Source organism: Equus przewalskii, chromosome 2, assembly GCF_037783145.1.
Source record: "Equus przewalskii isolate Varuska chromosome 2, EquPr2, whole genome shotgun sequence".
In the NCBI taxonomy this organism is placed as follows: Eukaryota; Metazoa; Chordata; class Mammalia; order Perissodactyla; family Equidae; genus Equus; species Equus przewalskii.
This window is the reverse complement of record NC_091832.1, coordinates 28251843-28273724: the sequence shown is the minus strand read 5'-3', so window position 1 is coordinate 28273724 and position 21882 is coordinate 28251843. Positions and strand designations below refer to the sequence as shown.

Sequence of the window (21882 nt, the reverse complement as noted above, 5' to 3'; positions counted from 1 at the left end):
TGCAAGCCAGGAAAGGGTTAAAATGATTTTATTTTTAAATGTGGACAGGAGAGCAGAGATGGTTAGCAACAGGGAGGGGTCACTGAGGGTCCGGAAGCTGTACAAGAGAGATAAGCGCGCTGGCTGCCAGGGTACCCTAGCGAAGCATCATGCGAACCCTGCGGTAAGGGTGGCCCACGCCCAGGCCTGAGGCCCAGTCGATGCCATACTTGTGGGCAGTGGCCTGGGACGTCGCATAGCGCCCGTTGAGATTGGATTGATAGCAGGATCCGTACCACCAGGCGCCGTGGACAGTCACCGCGCAGTTGCCCCCACTTGTATCATGGTCAGCGTCGTGGGTGGTAAAGGGCTTCCCGCTGTGGAAGCTCAGGGAGTCCCCTAGCAGGGAGGGGAGAGGAGGCACCTTGGTGCCTGGCAGCATGCCTGGCACCCTTGAAGAGAGGATCTTGCAGGAGCCTCAGAGCAACTACCAGGTGGATGTTATCAGGCCCCGTGAGAAAACAGCAGTGCCAAGGAGCCAGGGCGTTTGCACAAGGTAACCCAGCTAGTCACAGGGGCACTGGGTCGTGTATAGGGACTGTGGCTCCCAAGCCACTAGCTCCTCCCCCTTCCTTGTTCCCTCCCAGAATCCCCAGCTTCCCTCTAGCTCCTCTGTCTCCACCCAGCTCCCATCAGCAGCCTGAGCGCCTCTGCCAGGGAGAGCTGGGAGGGACTTCTCGGATGCCTGGGCAGGAAAGGCGCCCCCCTGAGGTACCTCCTCATAACCACTTCCCTCAAGTCTCCCCTCAACAGTCACTGTTTCTCTGAAGAAAAGGCTTCCCTGGTTCCTCTTCCAAAGCAGATAATGCTAACACTCAACAGGGCCCCAGATGGCTCCCACAACCTCCCACCCTGCCTCCTTGCCCATTTTGGGGGAGGAAACTGGGGCTCTGATGCAGAAGGGACTTGCCCAAGGTCACATAGTAAGTGACATAGGTGGATTCAAACTCAGGTCAGTTTGCCTGCAGAGCCCAAATTCTTCACTCTTGCACTACCCTGTCTCATGATTGCCATTTCTCAGATGAGGAAACTGAGGCCCACAGAGGGGAAGGAATTGCCCTGGGTCATTCATGGAGGCAGTGGCAGCACTGGGCAAGGATCCAGCTTCCCTCGCCTTCTTCCCCTACTCTCGGGCCCACCTTAGGGTCACTCACCTGCAGTGCCCTTTAAGAACTTGCCCAGAACCAGCTGGTAGTGATCTGTGTCCCCAAGGAGGTGGAAGGACTCATAGCTGGCAAAGGTGCGGTTGCCATTGAAGTCCTCCAGCTCCACCCGCAGCTCCCAGGTACCTGAGGGAAGGAGGGGGCGGGGAGGGAGGCAGCCTCAGATCCCAGGGTGGGGATTCGGAATGCCAGAGGAATGCCCCTCAAGCTCCCTGGACCCTGTGGGGAACTTGCCCTGGAGGGTAAGCTGGTGCAAATTCTCATTCCCCAGCCAGAATTCGGACTCCTGGCTCCCAAAACCTGCTTTGTAGGAGGACCAAGAGCGGAAGAAATCCACAGAACCATCCTGTCGCCTCTGGAACACCTAGGGAGGCAGAGAAGGCCAGCACACCAGCCGTTCCTCCAGGCTAGGTGTGGGGTGAGGAGAAGCCGGGGGCAGTGGCAGCTGAGAGTGGGTGCACTGTGGCGGTGGGCCAACACCCGCCTTGGGATTGGGGCTTGTTGATAAAGTGTGAGTCCAAGTGAGCTTTGCCTGTGACTACATTGGTGAACTCTACATTCCCTTATTAACTTTTACTGACACTCAAGTTCACACCAAAGCCTTGCAAGTCCTGGAGGAGATTGAAATGATAGAAATGTTGTCCCTGCCTTCGGGAGATGGTCAGTCCTGCTGGGAGTCAGCTTCAAAATACCTGCTTTAATTTACTATGATAAGAACCAAGATATTAGAGCAGAGAGGTCACCTCCAGAGGCCCAAGCTGGACTCGTGGCCTTACCCTGATGCTCCCTGCACATCCTCCTTCAAGTCAAACAGTCCCCAGACCCTGTAGTTTCCCTCCTACATATCTTTCAGTCTAGGTACCTCTGTTTCCATTGCCTCCACTGCCCTCTGTCTTCTCCTGCCTGGACCTCTATAGTCCTGCTAACCTCTGTCCCTGCCTCCACTCTTGTCCCCCACTGCCATGCATCTCCCACATTGTAGTGTGGGTCATCTTTCCAAAACAGAAGTCTCCCCTGCATAAAACTCTCCCATGGCTCTCCATTGCCCTCCATGCTCCTCAGTCAGTCATTCAGTGCCCTCCATGAACTGGCCTTTGCAGAGGCCCTCAATCCATGCTGGACCCACACCAGTAGACCTCAGCCGACCACTCATACCTGCTCTTAGCTCACTCACATGGTCCCCTCAACCCTCTTGTACTCCCCTGCCTCCCTGTGTTTGTCTTTCCCTCTACCTGGAATGCCCTTCTGTACCTCGTCTGTCTAGAGAACTTCTACACAACCTTCAAGACCCTTTCAAATGGCACCTCCTCTGTGAAGCCTTCTCAGACTTCTTCAGGCCCCCTGGGAGCTCAGTAAATGTTGGTCAGTTACTCTAAGGAATGGCTCAGCTCCAGTGGGCTCTGGCTCCCTCTAGGGGTCAAGGGGCAGAAGCGCTCACTGGGCCTGGCCTGGGGTTCCCTTCTCCACCTGACACTCACCAGCCAGCCACCTCCTTCAGTGTCCATGTCACAAAAGACAAGGAGGGCTTTGCCCTCAGGTAGACACAGGTGGTACCAACCACTCAAGGTGGCGCCCTGGCTCAGCAGCTCCTGGCAGCTCCTGGGGCCTGGGGAAAGGGAGATGGACTGAGGGGAGTCCCCAAGTTATGCCCCAACCCTTATCCCACAGGCAATGAGACAGGTCAGGTGTGGGACCCCAGGAGGCTTCTCAACTCCTTCGAGGACCCCTGAAGGGGGTTCTAAGGAGGGCTGGGTCACACCTGGCGGTCCACCAACACCCCAGCACCAACTGATTCCAAGTTCCGGGCTCCTGCAAAGGCTGCCTCACCCTCCTGGCATCGGAGCAGGTTCGCTGGATTTCCTGCTCCAGGGAAAGGACTCATGTTGGCTCTGAGGTCTGAGACCCCCAAGGGAATGCCAGAAAACTGCCCAAGGGTAGAGTGCCCAGGCCCTTCCAATCCTCCCCTCTCCTCCCAGCCTTCCATCCCCCTGCCTGAGGACAATCACAGCCAATTGCTGAGCAGCAGCCAAGCAGAGACATTCCCCTCTCTAGTCCAGGGACAGAAGCAAAGAAAGGAAAAGAGGCCCCAGTCCCACACACTAACCAGGCTCACCCTTGGGGCCCATCTTGCCCGGTGGTCCAGGTGGCCCTGAAATCCCAAAGGCAAAGATGTTTTAAGTCCCACCCTATGCCAGGGCTGAAAAGCAAGGAGGGATCCTGAGCCAGATGTCAAATCCCAGCTACACCCTTTACTGGCTGTGATTGTGGGCAAACTATTTAGCCTCTCTGAGGCTCACTTTCCCCCTCAGTAAAATGGGGATGGTGCCACCTACCTCACAGAGTCGATCTTAGGATGCTGGCACCCAGCCTGGAGCCCAGCACACAGAAGCTTCCTTGCCCCTTTATCATGGCCTTTCAGCACAGACAGTAATTGGTGCACCCCCAGCCTCCCCAGTTTACCCCAGGTCCCTGCCTGCTCCCCAGTATCTCTCACCTTGAGGACCTGGAGCTCCTTTCTCCCCAGGACTTCCTGGGGCTCCAGGACAGCTGGACAGGAGGACAACCTTGCTGGTTTCCAGTTCCCTGGGTTCTGCAGAAAACTCAGAGCCGGGTGGGCACACGGTGGGCATGGAGGGCACATCTCTCCCAGACCCCCCTGCTGTTCTCTATTTCCCAGATTCTAGCTGTCAGGACACTTGCCTCCGGAGCTGGCAAGGTTTTGCACTATTTGCATCTATTTGCATCCATTTATGTGCAGAGCCCAGATTATCAAACTCCCACCCTGCTCCTTGAGGCTAGTGAGCCTGGGTGGGAGAAGGACGCCCAGGCAGGGAATGAGGGTGTGCTGTTGGAAAGGGCACCCTAGGCCCCTACCTGGACAGCTGGGGTGGTCCTGGGTCCTCATGCAGGCAGGCTTCCCAAGCAAGAGGAGCAAAAGGGAGAGTGGGGTCCACAGTAGGCCCATCTTGCTGGTACCCCTGAGAGAGGATGCCCGTTTATAAGGGGCCAGGCTGGTGGGAGGACATGATACAAGACTTCCTCTCATTGTCTCTCCCCAAGGACACCCCACCCAGGCTGAAGCCAACAGGAGGTGGGGGCATTTCCACCCTCAGCCCCAGAGAGAATGGTCATTATCCCTGTCCTGTCCAAGCAGGATGGAGTCCAACTTCTGACCTTGGCCTCCAGAGCTCCCCAGCCATCACTCTAGACCTCTAGATTCCCATAGGGATTTTCTGCCTTTGAACCTTAGCTCATTCTGTGCCTTCCATCTGGAATGCCCTCCTCTTCATCTCTACCTGCGAAGCTCTACCTGTCCCTGACAGTCCAGCCCTAATGCCATCTCCACTAGGAATTCTTCCCTGATCCCTGACAACAGTATTAAGAATGAGCACTGCTACCATTTGTTGGGCACCTGCTGCACTCCACAAGTCATGCTGGGTGTGGTCTGCACATCGCCTCTGATCCCTACGCAGCCCTGCTCATCGTCATTATTATTGGCCCTGGGTTATAGGCCTGGTACAAAGCACATGCTCAAGAAATATTGGTTAAATGAATGAATAAACAAAGAGAAATGGAGGCCCAAAGACAGGGCATGACTTGTGCTCTCTGGCACTTATATGCCCAGAGCCACAAAGATTTTGTCCAAGTCTATGCCCCCCAGCAGGGAGAAGCACCCTTAGTGAAGTGACTTCATGCCCACCCTCAAGTCTATTGGGGAGCCCTTGGCAGCGCCTAGGAAACAGTTGCTAATATAGGCCAATCACATGGGCAGCCCGTGCAGGGCAGGCCTGGAGGCTGGGAGGCTAGTGTGGAAGCAGCAGCCATGGTCCAGATGTGTGGCATGCAATCTGAGCTGGACAGAGACCTCTGGTGATAGGAAGGAGAAGGAAGGCTCCTTTGTTCATTCATTCATTCATTCATTCATCAAACTCTCCTGGAGGGCCTCCTCTATGCCAGGCCCAGTGCTTATCGGGTGGGGCGGGCTGAGGTCCAGTGGGCATCAGGGAAGGTGGAGGCCGAGCTTGCCAGACAGGATGGATCCATGAGATGGCCACTCTGAGACTGCCATTCCAGTTATAGCGACTTGTTCTCCCCACACTCTCCCACAGGTGTGCCAAGATCTGCGGACAAGCCTGTCCATCATGGTGCTGCTTCTAATAACCAAAGTGGAAATGGCCCAACTGGACAGGAGAGGATGCAAATAAATTATCGCCACCTGGACAAGTCAGGGCAAATCTGATCTCTAACAAAAGGGACAGAGTGGCAGAATAATGCGCATAGCACAATTGCATTTTGTATTTTAAAAAAGCTAAATGTGTGCATGTTGTAAATTCACAGAAAAAGGTCTGAAACATACTGTGAAAGATAGTTATTTCTGGGGAGTGGGACCAGGGGAAGAGCAATTCTCACTCTATATAAACTTCTGTATCGTCCTTTTGTTCCTTATAGGCATCTACTACTTTTGAAAAGAAAACATCCAATAAATAAATTTCCTTAACTGGGTGAAAGCCAGCAGGAGATGAGGGCATTTCCTCCCTCAGCCCTGGAGAGAATGGGCATTATCCTTGCCAGCACTTAAGTGCTGGGTGGAGAAGCAAGCAGAGGGTGGTCCAGGCAGGAGAAACTGCCTGTGCAAAGGCTTGGAGAAGAGAGAGAGCAAGGCAGGCTGGGTAACAAGAGGCAGATCCAAGAGGCTGGAGGGGTGGCTCGAGGGGAGGCTGATGTCTGAGAGGATGGGGGGCTTTGGTGAAGTGCATGTGCAGGCGGAGGGGCATTGCCGATGGTGCTGCGACGTGTAGGCAGGCGAGCCCTCTGTGAGGCCAAGGAGTGGCTGGAACTCCCTGGGGACCCCAGAGTCCCTCGGAGCCCTTCCAGCTGCAGTGGGAGACCCTGCGAGGAGGCTTGGCCTGGGGGAGGAATAGATGCCGAAGGCCCCACGGCAGGCTGCACAGATGGAAGGGTGGACAGGTGCCCTGGAATGAAGCTGATGGGGCAAGTGCTGCTCTGAACCTTCCCCGCCTCCCACTGAGATGGATACTGCTGTTGCCCCACTTTACAGGTGAGGAAACTGAGGCCCAGAACTGTTAAAGAACTTGCTCCAGTTCACACAGAGCAGTCGGGCTCCACAGGCTGGACTCTCAACCGTTGCTCTCTATTCTCTCAGCTTCCTCAGACAGTCATGGGATTAAATGTCGAGCTCAGCCACAAGCATAGTTTCCAGCAAGTGCCCCACGGGTGGAAGAGGTTAGTCAGGGAAGACATCTGGGCCCAGGGTTGGGGGTGAAGGGTGGGAGGCAGGCCTGGGCGGGGCTTTTCAGGAGGGCCTGAGTGAGGGAGGCCAGGCACATGGAAATGACTGTCGAGAGTCCTGGGGGTGTCTCCACCTTGGCACCGGGGCAGAGACCCAACGTCAGCAGCCTAGAGAGCCTGGAGATGCCTCTGCAGGAGTTCTGAAGCTCTGCTCACTCTGGAGTCAGAAAAACCTGGATCCAAATCCCAGCCCTGCCCTGTCCCACTGTGTGACGTTGAGCAAGTCTACTTGCCTTTCTGAGTCGCTGTACCCTCTTCTGTAAAGGGCAGGGGGAGGGAATTAAACACATAGAACGAATGAAAGTATTTTAAAAGGTGACAAAGGCTGAATTCCCACTGAGGAGGAGACGGTGGTCATACCTTCACCCCATCCAGTCCACACACAGCCCAAGACATGGGACATGAAGCACAGTGCTGGAGAGAGTTCCTTTATTTTGGGACAGTGCCCAGGCCAGGTCGGTGGGAAGAGGCTGGCACAGACCCAGTGACAGGCAGGGGGCCCCTCAGGGATGACAGAGGAGACAGCAGGTGGTTGAAGGATGCTCTCAGCTGCAGATACCAGGCCCAGGACAGGAGAGGATGTCAGATATTGGGCACTGAGCCTGCTCAGTGCCTGCAGTGGCCAGAAATTGGTAACCAAAGTTTTTCCCACCCCCAGCGCCCACCAGGGGGCCAAGAGGGCAGCCTCTTCATCCTCCTTCCCCTCAGTGTGGCATCCAGGCCCGGAGGGGGTCAGATTCTGCAGAGGCCAGACAGAGAGGGCACTCAGGGCGGTAGCCCTGCCTCAGCAGGGACCCCCACCCCCAGAGAGCAGGCAGCAGCTGGAAGAGCAAACACTTTAATGGAGGCTGTGGCAACCTGCCCCACAGTACACACGGCACACGGGGGCTTCAGAGCAGCTCGCCTTCTCAGAGGAAAAGCAAACCACACACGACCCAGGCTCCTGCCCGTGGCCACAGAGCTGCAGGCTGAAGGCTCGCCTGGGCTACCACCTACTGGTTCTCCTCCCTGCTGGCAGCATGAGGGGGCAAAGACAGGTGGGCTTAGCCAGGCTCCCAGACACAGGGCCCAGGCTGAGTCCTGGCCCCAGCCATCACCCGCAGAGAGGACCCCACACCTGGAGGAGGGAGAAGGGAGGGGTGTGGCTCATTTGGGGGCCAGTGGGAGGGGTCACTGCCCTTAGGGCTGCCCCATTGAGAAGACAGTGCACTGACACTAAGGGGCAGGAGGGGCAGGAGTCAGGCGGAGAAGTGAGCCGGAACTCTGCTGGCTGGCCAAGTACTCACAGTGTCTGGTAGGTGCTGTCCTTGGCCTTGAGGAAGCGCAAGACAAAGAAGGCCACTGCCTGCAGGCTCAGCACCAGCACTACGCCCCCAATGAAGCTGGCCCCGTCAAAGCCAGGGTTCTGGGCTTCGGGGACCGGGGGGCTTCCTGCAGAGTGGAGGTGATAGCAAGCCTCTGTGGACCAGGATCCCAGCCCCACCCCAATAACTGGCACAGGTCACCGGGAGGCCCCAGTCCTCACTATGGGAGCCTTGAACAGCAGGCTCAGAAGCTCAGTCCAGATCCTGTGGGTAGTTGGGAAGTGCCTGATGAGAGGGACAGTGCCTGGCTGGGGAGGGCAGGGCCTTGGCTCCAGCCCTGGCTCTGCTCCTGACTTGATCTGTGGCTTGATGCCTCTCACACCCTCTCTGGGCCTCTTGATCACATGGACCAGATGGTGACTGAGCTCCCTTCCAGTCTCCGTCTCCCACCCTGGCCCAACAGGGTGAGGATGGACGCAGAACTGGGGGCATCTAGAGCCCCTCGGCTCAGAGTCTCTTTCAGCCTTGGGTTTCAGGGTTCAAAGCCCAGATTCAGATGATGTGGTTTCCTTCTGGACTCCGGGTCCTGAGATCGTGGAGTCACCCACTGTCGGGGTCCCTACTTAGAGAGGGAAGGAGCAGAGGAAGAAGTGGAGGCCCACACCCTACCGAGTGGATAAACGGAGACTAGAGGATGTATGTCAGAGGGAGAAGCTGGGCTCTGAGGGCTAGCCCTGTCCAAAGTCACCCCGCACTTAGGACAGAGCCAGACTTACACCAACTCACCCTGACCCTTTCCCCTGCCCCGCCTTAGGGCCCACGGTTGCCAGGCTGTCTGAGTGGCTCCCAGCTGTCCCACGTTAGCCATCAACTCCCACCAGGGATTCAGTTTCAGGTCCTGGGCCAGGTGCCCAGCACAGGGCAGGGCTGGTGGTGGGAGATCATTCTGGGGCAGTGGACAGGGGCGCAGTCGGGAGCTGGGTCTGCCTCCCAGAGGGTGTAGCTTGTGTAAGGGGGGTCTGAGAATATGAAGGGCAAAGGGTGGTCCCAGCGGCAGCTCAGGGAGCCCCAGAGAAGGACACTGGGGAAGAGGAGCAGAAGAGGGAAGAAACGAGCTACACAAGACCCATCTGGGACTTGAGCCGGAGGGAGCCGAGCCATCAATAATTCAGCCTCCGAGATCACATTTCTGGCTTTAATTAACCAAGAGCCTCTTCAGCCATCCCTGCCAAGCCTGCTGACCTCCAGGCCCTGAGGGCCAGTGGGAACCAAGGGGTGGGGTTCCCACCTCTGTTCTGCCGGGAGCTTGCTTGGTGACCCTCTCTGGGCCCGGAGGTGCAGTAGGTAGTCACTGAGGACATCTTACTGACAACCTGAGCCATACATACTCAGCACCAAGGGCAGGTCCTGAGGGGTCACCCTGAGTCCTCAGAACTGGTGTTGAGAAGGGACAGGAAGCGTCATTTCTTGATCACCTTCGGTGCGTCAGACACTGAACTAGGTTCTACACCCTCAAAATCCTCACAGCAACTCTCTGAGGTAGTACCCAACCCATTTCACAGGTGTGGAAACAGGCTCAGAGGGAGAAGTCACAGGGCTGAGGTCACAGAGCACATTAGGGCTGGAGCCCAGCTCTGTCCTCCCCTGCACCTCTGGTCCTCCCACTGCCCCATTCCTCAGGTAGTGCCTACCTGTTGTGATTGTCTTTGGTTCATAGGTGGGGTGATGGTGGGCAGCTGAAAAGACAGGGAATCCATAACAAACCAGCCTTCCCACCCCCTAACTCCCATCAAGACCCCAGTCCAGGCCAACAGCTAGATTGTGACTCAGACCAGGCCCTCTGTCCCCGGGTCCACGTTCACTTTCAAGCCTTAGTTCACACAGTTCCTTCCACCAGATGTGCCCTCTCTCCCTCTCTACGTTTAAGCATCATCTCTGATGCCACCTCCTCTAGGAGGCCCTCCCCGCACTCCCTTCTGAATTTCCAAAGTGTTCACTATGCTTTCAACTAGAAGAGCTAACTCCCCCATCTCCTCCACACTCCTGTCCCGGATCCTGCGGCTGTACCAATTCACAGATGAGGAAACAGGCCAGAGAGGGGAAGGGACTTCTCAGTGAGCTAAAGGCAGAGTTGAAACTGGACCCTGGTGTTCGTGGCATAGTCCGCTCCCTGAGAGAGGCTGATCCCTTCCTGGAGGGCAAGCTCTGGCTGGGGACACCTCAGCCCCCTCCCTCTAACTTGGCTTAGGCCAGCGGGAGCTCCCTTACCTGGACACGACTCTGAGTGGTTATAGACAGAGCAACCTTCTTTGACCACCTCAGCTGGGGCCACACAGCGTCCTGGTGGGAGAAGGTGCAGGGAAGAGGTCTGGGGAGAGGGGCCAAGGCCCTGGGGTTCAGAACTGGGGGCACTCGACTTGGGGAGGGCTCAACTCCATACCTGGTTCCTCCTGCGGACATTGCTCCCACACACAGCCAGAGAGGTTGTGTGCTCTGCCCGCCTCCACACAATGCTCACAGAGCTTCAGCTGTTTGCAGGCCCCTCGGACAGCTGGCCAGATGTTCCTGCGAAGCAGGGCTCCCCGCCCAAAGCCCAGAGCTCCTTTACCTGGGAGTAGGGTGGGAGTAACTCCTTGGACTGGAGCTACAGCCACCCTCCCCACTACTGTGGCTCTCACCCCTCTGCACACATACACTCACCTGGATCCCCCAAGCCCCACTATACACCTGGAGTTTCCACAAACACATGTTTACACACACTTAGAACCTCCCTGACATTCAGCCAGAGTGTCCTCCCTTTGCATACAGCTGGGGTTCCCAGATGCATTCGGAGCCGCCTCCCCCAGACACACCTGGGGCCCCTTCCCTTCCATACACCCGAAGCTCCCTAATCCCTCACATCTGGAGCCTATATATATACACAGGGCTCCACACACAGCTAGAGCCCCCTTCAACACATCCCTGGAGTCCTGCACACATCTGGAAAGTCCTCTCCCGCCCCCTAAGCCAAGACTGCTCCTGGGCAGGCGCCTGGGTGAAGGGCACGCTCCACCTGACCCTGCCCAGGCCCCAACCAGACCCCGTCCCGCGTTACCAGCCACAGCGAGCTGGGCACACAGGAGGAGGCAGCAGCAGCCGCCACAGAGCGCAGCCCGGAGGGCGCGGGGTCCCGGCGCGGCCATGGGCGCGGGGGCAGGGGCTGGCGGCCGGCGGAGAGCTGGTGTAGCACGTCCCTTCTGGACTCGGCTCGGCCGAGATGTGGGGAGCGAGACCAGGGCAACCTGGGCGTGGCCAGGTAGGCGTGGCTAGTCAGGAGGCGGGGCCAGTGGCGCAACCAGGTGGGGCGGGGTTTGTTGGTTCGGGGCGGGGCCATACAGGGGCGTGGCTACTGGGAGCGGTCAAGTGGGGCTGGGTCCAGGGGTCTGGGACCCGGCTCGGACAAAGGGGGTAGGGTCCAGGACTAATGGCTGACCTGGTCCCTGGATGCCCCCTCCCGCAGCTTCACGAAAAGTCTGCTGATTAGGGAGTTATTCCTACTTCACAGGTGAGGAAACTGAGGCTCAGAAAAGGTGAGTGACTAGTCGGAGGTCACAGTTAGTGGCAAAATCCGGATTTGAAGCGAGGTCTCTTTCCTGCCTCCCCGGCTCGGCGCAGGCGGGGCTTTGTCGAGGGCACTCTCTAACCAGGCCCCACGACTGTGGGGACGGGCTTCAGCTGGTCCCTAGGCTCTGGCTGCCCGTCTCGCTTCACCTCTTCACTCTTCTGCCCCTCAGCCCACCACGTCTGCCTCTGACCCACTACACCCTCTGGCCGAGTCACCCGTCTCATTGTTACTCGGACAATTGGGCCTTTCTGCAGCCTTCCCCTCGGCCTGGTCTCCTGCCCTGGCACGGGCCTTTTCTGGTTCTTCTTCCTCTGCAGCCACTTCTCAGGTTCCTTGGAGGACACCTCCTCTTCCTGTTTTCTCCCCTCCTCCTTTCTTGCCTTCCTCTTCCCTCTCCTCTCCTTCTTGCCCCTCTCTGCTTCTCCTTTTCCTCCTCCCCCTCTTCATCACTGGTGGCCCAATTCAGTCCTAAGCCCTCTGCCACCTCTCTCGGGTCATCTCGCTCGGCCTTTCCTTTGCAATCAGTTCCCATTTGAAAACGAATGTCTCATCTCGGTCTCCAGCCCAATGCTTGCTCCCCAGCTGCCACAACTGTAACTAATAAGACATAGTTAACAATTACCACATACTACTAGAAGAATGTCCATTCTACTAACAGTTTTACTTGCAGGTTCTCATCTAATGTCCACAGCTACCCTCTAGGTATGGGCTTTATTATCCCCAATTTACACGCTGCAGAAGTAAAATCACCTGGCCAGGGGCACACTGTTACAACCAGGTGGGCCAGGATGTGAACCCAGGCCCCAGTGAGACCAGAGGCTGCTCTCCCCTCTGCTGTGCCTCCTGTGGGTCCATCTGCTTCCAGCGCACCTCTCCCTGATGTCCCTCAGGCCCCTGAAACTGCCTTGTCGCTCTTCTCCTCTCAAGGAGGCCCCATCATCCCCTCAGTCCCTCAACTGGAAACCATGGTCTCCTCACCCGCTCCCTCTGTCTCGGCCCCAGATTAAAACCCTGCAGATTCTGCCTCTACAGATCTCCTGGTCCTTGTCCCTCGTCTTCCCTTTCCGGGTTTTACTGCCCCTCGGCCTCCAGGCTCCTCCCAAGCCGGCCCTCACAGTGCAGGGCTCTGTTGAAAACATGGATTTGACCAAGTCTCTTCCAGTTAACAGCTCGGCATCTAAAACGCTGTGATTCTTGGCTCTAGAAGTCTCTCCAGAATGTCTTGGACTCACCCCGACACCTTCCTACCCTCCAAGAAGATAGAACAGCCCTTCCCACAATACACACCTTCTTTTATACCTCCTTGCCTTTATCCCATAGCTGTTCTCTCTCCTGGAGTCTTCTCTTCCTCCCCTGACTCCATCTGCCTGACAAACTAACCCTTCAAGACACCACTAAAGGGCCACCTCCTGCAGGAAGCCCTCTGTGACTGTCTCAGAACAAGGCTGAGCTGCTGCAGCACTCGTCCCAGCTGGTAGATGTGAATCCATCTGCTTTCCTGCACCAGAGCCCTCACCCCCTCACCATGTCTCACCTGGGTGACTGCAGTGGCCTCCTGCCTCTGCACCCCCCTCCAGTCTGTTCTCCACGCAGCAGACAGTGATCCTTTGAAAATATGTCAAATCATATCACTCCCCTGCTTAAGCCCACCCATAGCCCCCATCTCACTGTTTTCTGTGACTTACATGATCTTCCCTCTGCCCACCTCTCTGAGCTCAACTCCTGCTTGCCCCCGTGGCTTACTGGGTTCCAGACACACCAGCCTCCTCTCTATTCCTCAAACACATCAACTCCTTCCCTCCTCGGAGACTTTGCATCTGCTGTGCCCTCTCCTTGTAACTCTTCTATTCTCTCTCCAAGTGACTCGCCCCATGACCTCCCTACTTAAAGGAGATCTCCTGCTTATTCTCCATCATGTCACCTCCTTTTTCCTTCAGAGCATGTGTCAAATATATAATTAATTACTCATTTGTTTTCTAGACTGTAAGTTCCATGAAGGAAGGAACCATGTTTATCTTCTTCTGTAGTTAACTGCCTACACACATAAGGGCTTAAGAAGGTGTTTATTAAATAATCATACTGTACCATGTTGTGGCTGTTTATGTACATGTTTGTCTGTCCCACTGGTCTGTGAGACCTTGGAGGGCTCCCTACTCAATATATTAAGTATCTATTTGTAGATTGGCCGTCTCGCTCCATCAGAATGGAAGCTCTATGAAGAAGGCAAGGATTTTTGTTCATTGCTGTATCCTCTGTGCCTAGAACCCTGCCTGGCAAATAGTATATGCTCAGTAAATATTCACTGAATGTTGAAAATGCAGGGATGTGGCTGGATCATCTCTCTGTCCGTAGCACCCATTCAAACCCAAGCCCGGGGGAACTCTCAGTGAATGTTGGCTGAATGAATGAATGGGTTCTGTGCTAAGAATGTGTGCTCTGACGATGCCCAGATTCTCGGGGCTTGGGAAAGGAGCTTGTGTGGATATTATCTGTGTCTCTTTCACACACAAATCCCTTGAGAGCGTAGGTCCCCAGCTTGGCAGCGAGAGAAGAGGTAAGCAAAGTCTTACCTGGAAGTGAGTGCTTATGGCCATCTGGTGGCCACTTGGGGAACTGCAGGTATTGTCAGCCCTAGTCAAACATCGCTCCCAGCCCCTTCTGGGGCTGTAGTGACCTCCTGGCTTCGGATCCCAGCTCTGCCATCTATTGTGTGGTTTGGGGCAGGTCCTTTGGCTTCTCTGGGCTTCACATATGAAATGGGCATGCAGTGTTGTTATAAGCACTGGGCTCTGGTCTGGCACCTGGTGGGTGGGAAGGATTGGAGGGGCTGTAATTGGTGGGGAGGAAGCAAGGAGATAGGGCACAGGGCATGAGGAGGAGAGAAGATGAAGGGCCGCCCCTTCCTCTAGACAGCAGGCCTTTAGGGAAGAGAGATCTGGCTGGCAGTGATGGCCTCAGTTGTCCTGTTGGCATGGGGCAGTTTGGAGCATGAGAGAAAGTGCGTGAATAAAAATCTATAGCCTCACTTGAGTCTCTTGGGTCTCCAGGGTTTCTCAGGGTTACAAATATCCCTGCATTCTTTTCCCAGCCAGCTGCCTGAGAATCGACCTCCATCACCTCCATCGTGAACGACACAGTACTATCCAGATCAGGAAGTTCTGGCTGATCAGCTACTTCAATGGAAACATGGTCATTGACATCTTCACCCCGGGTAGGCAATGGTACCCAAGACAGAAAATTTGGAAAAACTAGCCAAAATGTACAAGACCAAAATGTACAAAGATGTCATCTTTGTATTTGGATTCAGAACCCATATCGGTGGTGGTAAAGCAAGGCTTGGGCAGGATTTACGATTCTTTGGATTATGCAAAGAAAAATGAACCCAACACAAGACCTGGCCTCATGAGAAGAAGACCTCAAGAAAACAGCAAATGGAACATGAGAACAGAAGGAAAGTCAGGGGGCCCACAAAGGTCAAGTTTGGTGCTGGCAAAAAGGAGGAGCGAAGATGCCGCAGTGACTTTGTCTGTGGCGACTGTGCAGATTTTTCATGAGAGGATTGATAAACTATGAAAAAATTTAAAAAAGAAGTATCGTTACCACTCAGAATAGCAGAAGACAGTCTCTCACACACCCCTTTCATGCCAACCTGCCAGCAGCCTTCACCCCTCTCTGAGACCAGCTGGACAGTTGTTGGCACCCAGCTCTGATGGGGGTGAAAGTGGATCCCTGAGGCCTGGGCCACTGCTGCCCCTGTATTCTCCCTCTGACGCCCCCACCTTTCTTGACATGGCACACCTTACTATCTGTTTTCCTTCTCTTTCTCCAGATGCTGCTTTTTTGGTTTAATCATCCAGTCAACAATTGTTTATTGCCTACATGCAGGTGCTGGTCCCCAGCAGAGACTAGAACAGAGTCTCTACCCTTATGGAGCTTACATTCTGGTGGGGCTGACACATAGCAAAAAAAAAAAAAGGAAAATACATGGACAAATATATAACTTCAGGAGTGCTGAGTGCTCTGAAACATAAGGAAAGGGAGAGAGAGTGATGGGAGGCGAGTGGTCACTTAGGAGAGAGGTCAGGGAAGCCCGCTGCGGAAGACGTGGCTTGGGTGCAGAGACTTGAGTGAAGTGAAGGGGTTCTAGGCAGAGGGAACAGCCAGTGCAAAGACCCAGGAGCAGGTACGCTCTCGTCCCCTTTCTGTGCCCTCACTGGCAGGCGTCCCTGAGGCTCCCCCCCTCTCTCCTCCCTCCCTTGGGCAATGACATCTACCCCTAGAACCGCACTTACTACCTGCACACCTATGCCTCCCACATGTCCTCCGCCTACCAGACATACTATTGGTGGCCAACACAGCCAATGATGTACGGTGCCAGGCCATCCCCATAAGCCTATGAGGTAGATACTAACATCATCCCAATCTTTTTTTTTGTTTTGAGGAAGATAAGCCCTGAGCTAACAACTGCTGCCAATCCTTCCTCTTGCTGAGGAAGACTGGCCCTGAGTTAACATCCGTGCCCATCTTCCTCTACTTTATATGTGGGACACCTACCACAGCATGGCTTGCCAAGCGGTGCCATGTCCACACCCGGGATCCGAACTGGCAAACCCCGGGCCGCCGAGAAGTGGAACGTGCACACTTAACCGCTGCACCACCGAGCCGGTCCCATCATCCCTATCTTATAGATGAGAAAACAGGCACAAAGATCCTAAGAAACTCACTCAAAGTCACACAGCTTAGAAAATGGAGGAATTGGGATTTGAATCCAGTCTACACTCCTGACCACCTCCACCCACTAAGCACTCTAAATTCAACACGTCCAACCTGAGGTGCATCATATTCCTCAGCCCTGACCCTCTCCTCTTCCCATGTACCCTGCCACTGGCCTGTCACCTCCTTCCCCCTGCCCCACACTGACTGTGGGAGCTGCAGTAGTGCTGTGTTGGGGGAGAAGTCGGTGGGGTCTGGGATCTGGGCCCCTCTGCTTTTCTCAAGCCCTAACCTGATCCCTTCTCTCATCGCCATCCCACAGCCCTGGGGGATTCCAGTGAAGATCAAGGCCAGAGAAAGAGGGAGGAGGAGCAGCTAGTCCCCCTCCCCCAGGAGTGGCCCTATCTGTCACCTCTGGAGAAGTCACCGGCTGACGGGGTGAGTGTGGTTCCCCGGGACTAAGGACAGGCAGAGTTGGGGAAGAGGGAGCTCCGTCTCCATGCCCTACCCTGCCAGGATGCCTAAGATGGGAGGTTGAGAGGGGCCTGCCCTGGGGACTGAGCTGCCAGGTTTCTGCTTCCAAGTTCTTCCCGGCTCCCCTTCTCTTGCTGCTTCAGGGAAGTGCTCCCTCCCCTTCCCCCATCACCCTGCTGGCTTTCCAGATCCTTGAATAAATAATTCAGGTTTGAAATCTTGCCAGGCCCACCCCTCCGGTGCTGTGAGGGCGCTATTGGGCTGACATGAGTGACGTCACCCAGTTCCTTATCCCAGCCCCAGCATCACAAGGACCTGCCCCGGCAGCAACTTACCTTCCTGGTCACTGTCAATCCAGACCTGCTACCCTGTCCCAGTCTCTCTGGGGCCCACTCACTTAGTATCTTCATTCCAGGACCCAATAACCCTCATCACTTAGCTTTGTCACTTCAGTACCTCAGCACTTGTGACAGGGTCATGGTGACCTGCAGTCCTATCACCTGGACACTCCATCTTCCCTTTCCCTTGCCACAGCCTCTGCCACCCTGGGATCCCTGAACCCCATTATGCCACAGAGTCACCCTGACACTGCTATGGTTGCTCTGGGGGCTTCCTTCTCTACGTCAGCGTCCCACAGCCACCATCCCCCAGGATCCTGTCACCATGCTCATACCGTCACTGACACCCACTTCCCTGCTCCCTCGTGCTTCTGTCACCATCATCTCAGGGCCCCATCATCTTGGCAACCCCCGTCATCCTCACCGGGGACGCCCATTCAGCCCCATCACTCAATCTCTGTCACCTGAATTCTGTCGGCCTGTCTCTGCCACCCGAGGGTCCCATCATTCCACAGCCTATCCAAGTCCCCTTTCCGCTCCCCCTACACATCCTCTGCAGCCTCCCTGAGATTTCTCCAAGGCTGTCCCACCAGCGCCCCCGAAACCCCCGGCCCGCAGAGGGCGCCGCGTCAAGGACAGCGCGGGCCGACTCGGGAGGGGGCGGGGCTGCGGCCACGGTCGCTTTTTATGAATGGGGGAGCGGGCGGCGCGAGGCCTCATTACTATGCCGCGCGACGCGCCCTGCGCTCCAGCGCGACGCGCCCATTGGCTGGCCAGGCCGCTGACGTCACCGAACCGGTGGCCGGGGGCGGGGCGGGGCGGGGCGGGGCCGGGTGACTCACGCCGCGTCTCCCGCGGCCGCGGGGGCTTCTCGGGGTCCGCGCACACCTTGCACCGTCCGGACCCGAGCGGAACCTCCCCGCGGCCCAGCCGCGCCCGGTCCCGAGAGGTGAGTAGCGGGACCCGCTGCGGGCGGCAGGCGTCAGAGAGGGCACGCAGGATGCTGGGACGCTGGGCCGGCGAGCTAGCCGGGGTCGGAGGTCGAGACCGGGAACCCAGATTCTGGGCTAGCAGGCGAGGACCCACTGTCCGGATGCTGAGAGCTGTCAGCTGGGTGACCCGACGGGGGATGAGCACTCCTACACGGACCCGAGGTCCTGGAGGGACTGAGGGTCATCTAAGGTTGGGCCAGCAGGAGGCTTCTGGGGCAGGGACCCAGGCGTCCAAGCAGGAGGAGGTGTCTGACTGAGGGATCCAGACATCTGGGCTGCAGGCCCAAGATCCAGTGTCTGGGCAGGAGGGATCTGACTCCGGATCCAGACTTCCAGGAGAGGGTATCTGTTCCAAAGACCCAATGGTTCAGGCAGAGAGAGGGGTCTGGCCTGGGACAGAAGTCTGGGCAGGTGTGTGTTGGAGGGGAGGGGATTTTGGGGGGGCTGAGTTCCTAGGTGTTATTACCCCAGGAGTGCGGGTTGCCGGGGGCGGGAGGTGGGGGGGGCGGCGCGCCGGGAGGGGCGGCAGAAGCTTCACGCGCATTCCCTGGGGGCGGAGCCTGGGGCTATCAGTAATGAGAATCGTGAGGGGTCTGGCAGCCTCGGAAACTGAGCGTCATCCTCCCTCATAGGAAGGGAGCAGCCTTGCCCTCAGTCTTGAGATGTGTTTCCCTCCCCCAGTCCTGGGTCTTTCCCAGCATCTCCTGGATCCTGTGAGCTCCCATCCGTTGATGGGAGTCCTTCATCTGGTTCTCTTGTCGTCACACACGTGGGAGAAAGAGGCCTACAGAACCCAGGAAGTTGGAAGGGACAGTGAAGAGACCCAGGACAGGGATCCTGCTGGCCAGGGGGCATGGGAGAGGACAAAGGCATCCTGGAAGGAGCCCTGGGGCATGAGTTGGGGGACAAGGCATTGGGACCAGCCAGTTATCCTGAGGAGAGACCCCCGCCATGTATCCTGAGGTGCCCCTCACTCCCTCCAGACCCCTCCACCCAGCACTCAGCCCAGCCAGCTTTTCACAGGGCCTTTCTTCTACAGGTACCATGCTGTGGGGTGCAAGCAGCCCCCTGGCTTGGCTCTCTGCTGGCCCAGGCAACGTGAACGTCAGCAGTGTGGGCTCAGCAGAGGGGACCACAGGCCCAGCTGCACCGCTGCCCTCACCCAAGGCCTGGGACGTAGTGCTGTGCATCTCGGGCACCCTGGTGTCCTGTGAGAACGCGCTGGTGGTGGCCATCATTGTGGGCACTCCTGCCTTCCGTGCCCCCATGTTCCTGCTGGTGGGCAACCTGGCCGTGGCAGACCTTCTGGCAGGCCTGGGGCTGGTCCTGCACTTTGCCGCTGTCTTCTGCATTGGCTCAGAGGAGATGAGCCTGGTGCTGGTTGGCGTCCTGGCGATGGCCTTTACCGCCAGCGTTGGCAGTCTACTGGCCATCACCGTTGATCGCTATCTTTCTCTGTACAATGCCCTCACCTACTACTCAGAGACAACCGTGACACGGACCTATGTGATGCTGGCCCTAGTGTGGGGGGGCGCGCTGGGCCTGGGGCTGCTGCCTGTGCTGGCCTGGAACTGCAGGGATGCCCGGGCCACATGTGGCGTGGTATATCCATTCTCCAAGAACCATCTGGTGGTCCTGGCTGTTGCCTTCTTCATGGTGTTTGGCATCATGCTGCAGCTCTATGCCCAGATCTGCCGCATCGTCTGCCGCCATGCCCAGCAGATTGCCCTCCAGCGGCACCTGCTGCCCGCCACCCACTACGTGGCCACCCGCAAGGGCATCGCCACACTGGCCGTGGTGCTTGGCGCCTTTGCCGCCTGCTGGCTGCCCTTCGCTGTCTACTGCCTGCTGGGTGATGCCCACTCCCTGCCCCTCTACACCTATCTCACCCTTCTCCCTGCCACCTACAACTCCATGATCAACCCCATCATCTATGCCTTCCGCAACCAGGACGTGCAGAAGGTGTTGTGGGCTGTCTGCTGCGGCTGTTCTTCTTCCAAGATCCTTTTCCGATCCCGTTCCCCCAGTGATGTCTAGTCGCATCCTGGTGACACTTCAGCCCTCATCACTACAGAATTCCAGAATGTTAGGTCCTCCAGGACTTCAATCCAACCCTCCAGCTCCACACCCCCAAGACCCAGCTGGTTCTGGAGTTCTAGGACATTGGGTGTTTCACAGTATTCTGTTCAGATCCCTGCAGGGCCCAGCTGGCTCCATGGTTCTAGAATGTTCAGGTGGTCAGGGTTCCACTCAGAAATGTCTCACAGCCTGGCTGGCTTGGAGTTCCAGAATGCTGCTGAGTGTTTTACAGTGCCATTCCAAGTCCCTGATCTTTCCCCTCCCTTGACCTTGAGCATGTCACTTTACTTTCAAGTTTCTGAGCTAAAGAGTCAGAGAGGTTAGTCACTCAGTTGCCTAGACAGGACAAAGGGAGAAAGATTTATCTATATATAAGTGCACAAAGAGAGTATCTATTTATGATTGATTTATTTATTTATGAATTTATTTCTGGGTGGTAAGGGGAAAAAAAAGAGACCCACACCTTGAAATCCAGGCCATACCAGGGTACTCCTAGTCCCCACACCCCCATTTCTGACCTCAATTCCTAGAGGGGGGAAGGGAGAAAGAGAAACCACGTATTTTGTTATTATTTTTGCTTATTTTTTATCGAAGAGATCATAGAAACCAGAGCCTTCTCCCCAGGCCCGCCCCCCTCGGGTTTGCAGGGGGAATACACCAGCCTCTGGTTTTTTATTTTTTTAAGAAGCCATCTCCTGAGCAACCGAGAATTCCTCTGCGCTGGGGGCCGGCTGCCCTCTGGTGGCCATTTTGGGGAAACTGCAGCCGGGACCAGACTGCGCAACCGCCCCAACTCCACTCCAGCCTGCTATCCAGTGCCACACAACAGGGGCTTGGGACCAGGCCTCACCGTGCGGTGCCCTAGAGGAGGCAGTGCGCGAGCCAACGCCACCTGACCCCTCTGCCAACCGGGGTATGGCTCCCAGTGCTTCCCTATTCCTGTCCCTGACCCAACCTTCAATAAAAAATGATTTTGTGATAAATATGTTTCTGTGAGTGTGTTTGTGGAGAGGGTGGAGTGGGGCCTGATGGGGGAGAGCCTGGAATAGGAGTATTAGGCAAGGACTGGGGGCCTGAGTGCTGAAGACCCAAGGTGGAGTGTGGCTGGCAGGTGACACCCCCTCTCCAGGATGCCAATCTGATGGGCCCCTCTGCTCAGACTCAGGCACCTCCCCCTGGGGACAGGAACCAGGGGGCTGGACCCTTCCTGGGTTGAGGATGCCCACATCCTTCCCACATTAGCTTGAGTCTGGGGCTTTGGCATGAAGTATGTGTTCAAAGCACGTCAGTTGCCTTGATAACAATAGCCCCTTCTAACCACAGTGTTGACTGTGTGCTGGGCACCGTGCTATGTGTATGTTACCACATTCATGCCTAGCAAGCACCCATGGCACAGGTAATATCGTCTCCATTTTACAGATGAGGAAACTGAGACTGAGAGAGGGTGGATGACTGGCCTAAGGGAACACCTGTGTCTAGAACCTGTGCTCTGCCAACTGACCGATGGCCTTTTATCTCCTTCTTTCCCAAGCCTGGGACTTAGGACATTCTGGACCCTGACTTGTGTTGGGGTTCATTCTCAGAGCCAGCAGCCAAATTTGGGAGGTGGTGGGATGGGGTCTGGTCATTCTGGAGCTGAAAGAGCTTCTTTCTATGCAAAAACGAGTGATGGTAAGTGTGTGCATGTGCCCTTGTATGCATCTGAGGACACAAGTGTGCAGGACCCTGAGGTATGGGTGTTTTGGAACCAGAAAGAATGTGTTCACAGGCACGGGCGGTAGCAGGTTTAGGGTAGGGCTGAAGAGGTAGCTCTGACTAGCCAAGCCTCCCAGCCTCCCAGGCCTCACAGGTGAGCAAAGCCTGCAG

The 21882-nt window shown here is 56.3% G+C and overlaps 3 protein-coding genes across 15 annotated transcripts; 1 reads left to right on the top strand and 2 right to left on the bottom strand.

Annotated features, from left to right (window-relative positions):
• Positions 1 to 12: 12 nt before the first annotated feature.
• On the bottom strand, positions 13 to 4248 carry FCN3 (ficolin 3). 5 transcript variants are annotated; one of them, XM_070597223.1, is made up of 8 exons: positions 4077 to 4248; positions 3706 to 3792; positions 3307 to 3351; positions 3030 to 3062; positions 2681 to 2808; positions 1437 to 1566; positions 1194 to 1328; positions 13 to 378 (listed from the first exon to the last, which is right to left on the bottom strand). In XM_070597223.1, the coding sequence occupies exons 1-8, from the start codon at positions 4246 to 4248 to the stop codon at positions 137 to 139; spliced, it is 972 nt and encodes a 323-aa protein (XP_070453324.1). In that variant the 3' UTR covers positions 13 to 136. The 5 variants fall into 5 exon arrangements, with proteins under 5 accessions (XP_070453324.1, XP_008517675.2, XP_070453326.1 ...); XM_008519453.2 differs by having other exon boundaries at positions 3316 to 3351; positions 3697 to 3792; positions 4077 to 4234; XM_070597225.1 differs by having other exon boundaries at positions 3316 to 3351; positions 4077 to 4234.
• Positions 4249 to 6924: 2676 nt separating this feature from the next.
• On the bottom strand, positions 6925 to 11104 carry CD164L2 (CD164 molecule like 2). 7 transcript variants are annotated; one of them, XM_070597152.1, is made up of 6 exons: positions 10911 to 11103; positions 10257 to 10394; positions 10085 to 10156; positions 9508 to 9552; positions 7799 to 7943; positions 6925 to 7061 (listed from the first exon to the last, which is right to left on the bottom strand). In XM_070597152.1, the coding sequence occupies exons 1-6, from the start codon at positions 10996 to 10998 to the stop codon at positions 7058 to 7060; spliced, it is 492 nt and encodes a 163-aa protein (XP_070453253.1). In that variant the 5' UTR covers positions 10999 to 11103; the 3' UTR covers positions 6925 to 7057. The 7 variants fall into 7 exon arrangements, with proteins under 7 accessions (XP_070453253.1, XP_070453213.1, XP_070453242.1 ...); XM_070597112.1 differs by having other exon boundaries at positions 10257 to 10424; positions 10911 to 11101; XM_070597141.1 differs by having other exon boundaries at positions 6925 to 7251; positions 10911 to 11101.
• A 72-nt stretch (positions 11105 to 11176) lies between these two features.
• On the top strand, positions 11177 to 20999 carry GPR3 (G protein-coupled receptor 3). Of its 3 annotated transcripts, none has more exons than XM_008519449.2 (4): positions 11177 to 11385; positions 14509 to 14631; positions 16456 to 16571; positions 18977 to 20121. In XM_008519449.2, exon 4 carries the CDS (start codon positions 18982 to 18984, stop codon positions 19972 to 19974), a length of 993 nt encoding a protein of 330 aa, XP_008517671.1. In that variant the 5' UTR covers positions 11177 to 11385; positions 14509 to 14631; positions 16456 to 16571; positions 18977 to 18981; the 3' UTR covers positions 19975 to 20121. The 3 variants fall into 3 exon arrangements, with proteins under 3 accessions (XP_008517671.1, XP_008517670.1, XP_070453209.1); XM_008519448.2 differs by having other exon boundaries at positions 11198 to 11360; positions 18977 to 20400; XM_070597108.1 differs by lacking the exons at positions 11177 to 11385; positions 14509 to 14631; positions 16456 to 16571 and adding an exon at positions 17761 to 17894 and having other exon boundaries at positions 18977 to 20999.
• The last annotated feature ends 883 nt before the right edge of the window (positions 21000 to 21882 follow it).

Bases quoted from the DNA above. Each gene is read 5' to 3' on its own strand.
- FCN3 (XM_070597223.1), bottom strand. From the start codon at position 4,248: ATGAGAGGAAGTCTTGTATCATGTCCTCCCACCAGCCTGGCCCCTTAT. The intron at 3,063-3,306 runs GTTAGTGTGTGG...TCCCTGGAGCAG, and splicing joins GGGCCCCAAGGGTGAGCCTG to GAAATCCAGCGAACCTGCTC. The intron at 1,329-1,436 runs GCAAGTTCCCCA...TCCTTCCCTCAG, and splicing joins GCACCAGCTTACCCTCCAGG to GTACCTGGGAGCTGCGGGTG.
- GPR3 (XM_070597108.1), top strand. From the start codon at position 18,982: ATGCTGTGGGGTGCAAGCAGCCCCCTGGCTTGGCTCTCTGCTGGCCCA.
- CD164L2 (XM_070597109.1), bottom strand. From the start codon at position 10,998: ATGGCCGCGCCGGGACCCCGCGCCCTCCGGGCTGCGCTCTGTGGCGGC. The intron at 10,157-10,256 runs GTATGGAGTTGA...TTCTCCCACCAG, and splicing joins ATGTCCGCAGGAGGAACCAG to GACGCTGTGTGGCCCCAGCT. The intron at 7,944-9,507 runs GTAGGCACTACC...TCCACTCTGCAG, and splicing joins ACCAAAGACAATCACAACAG to GAAGCCCCCCGGTCCCCGAA.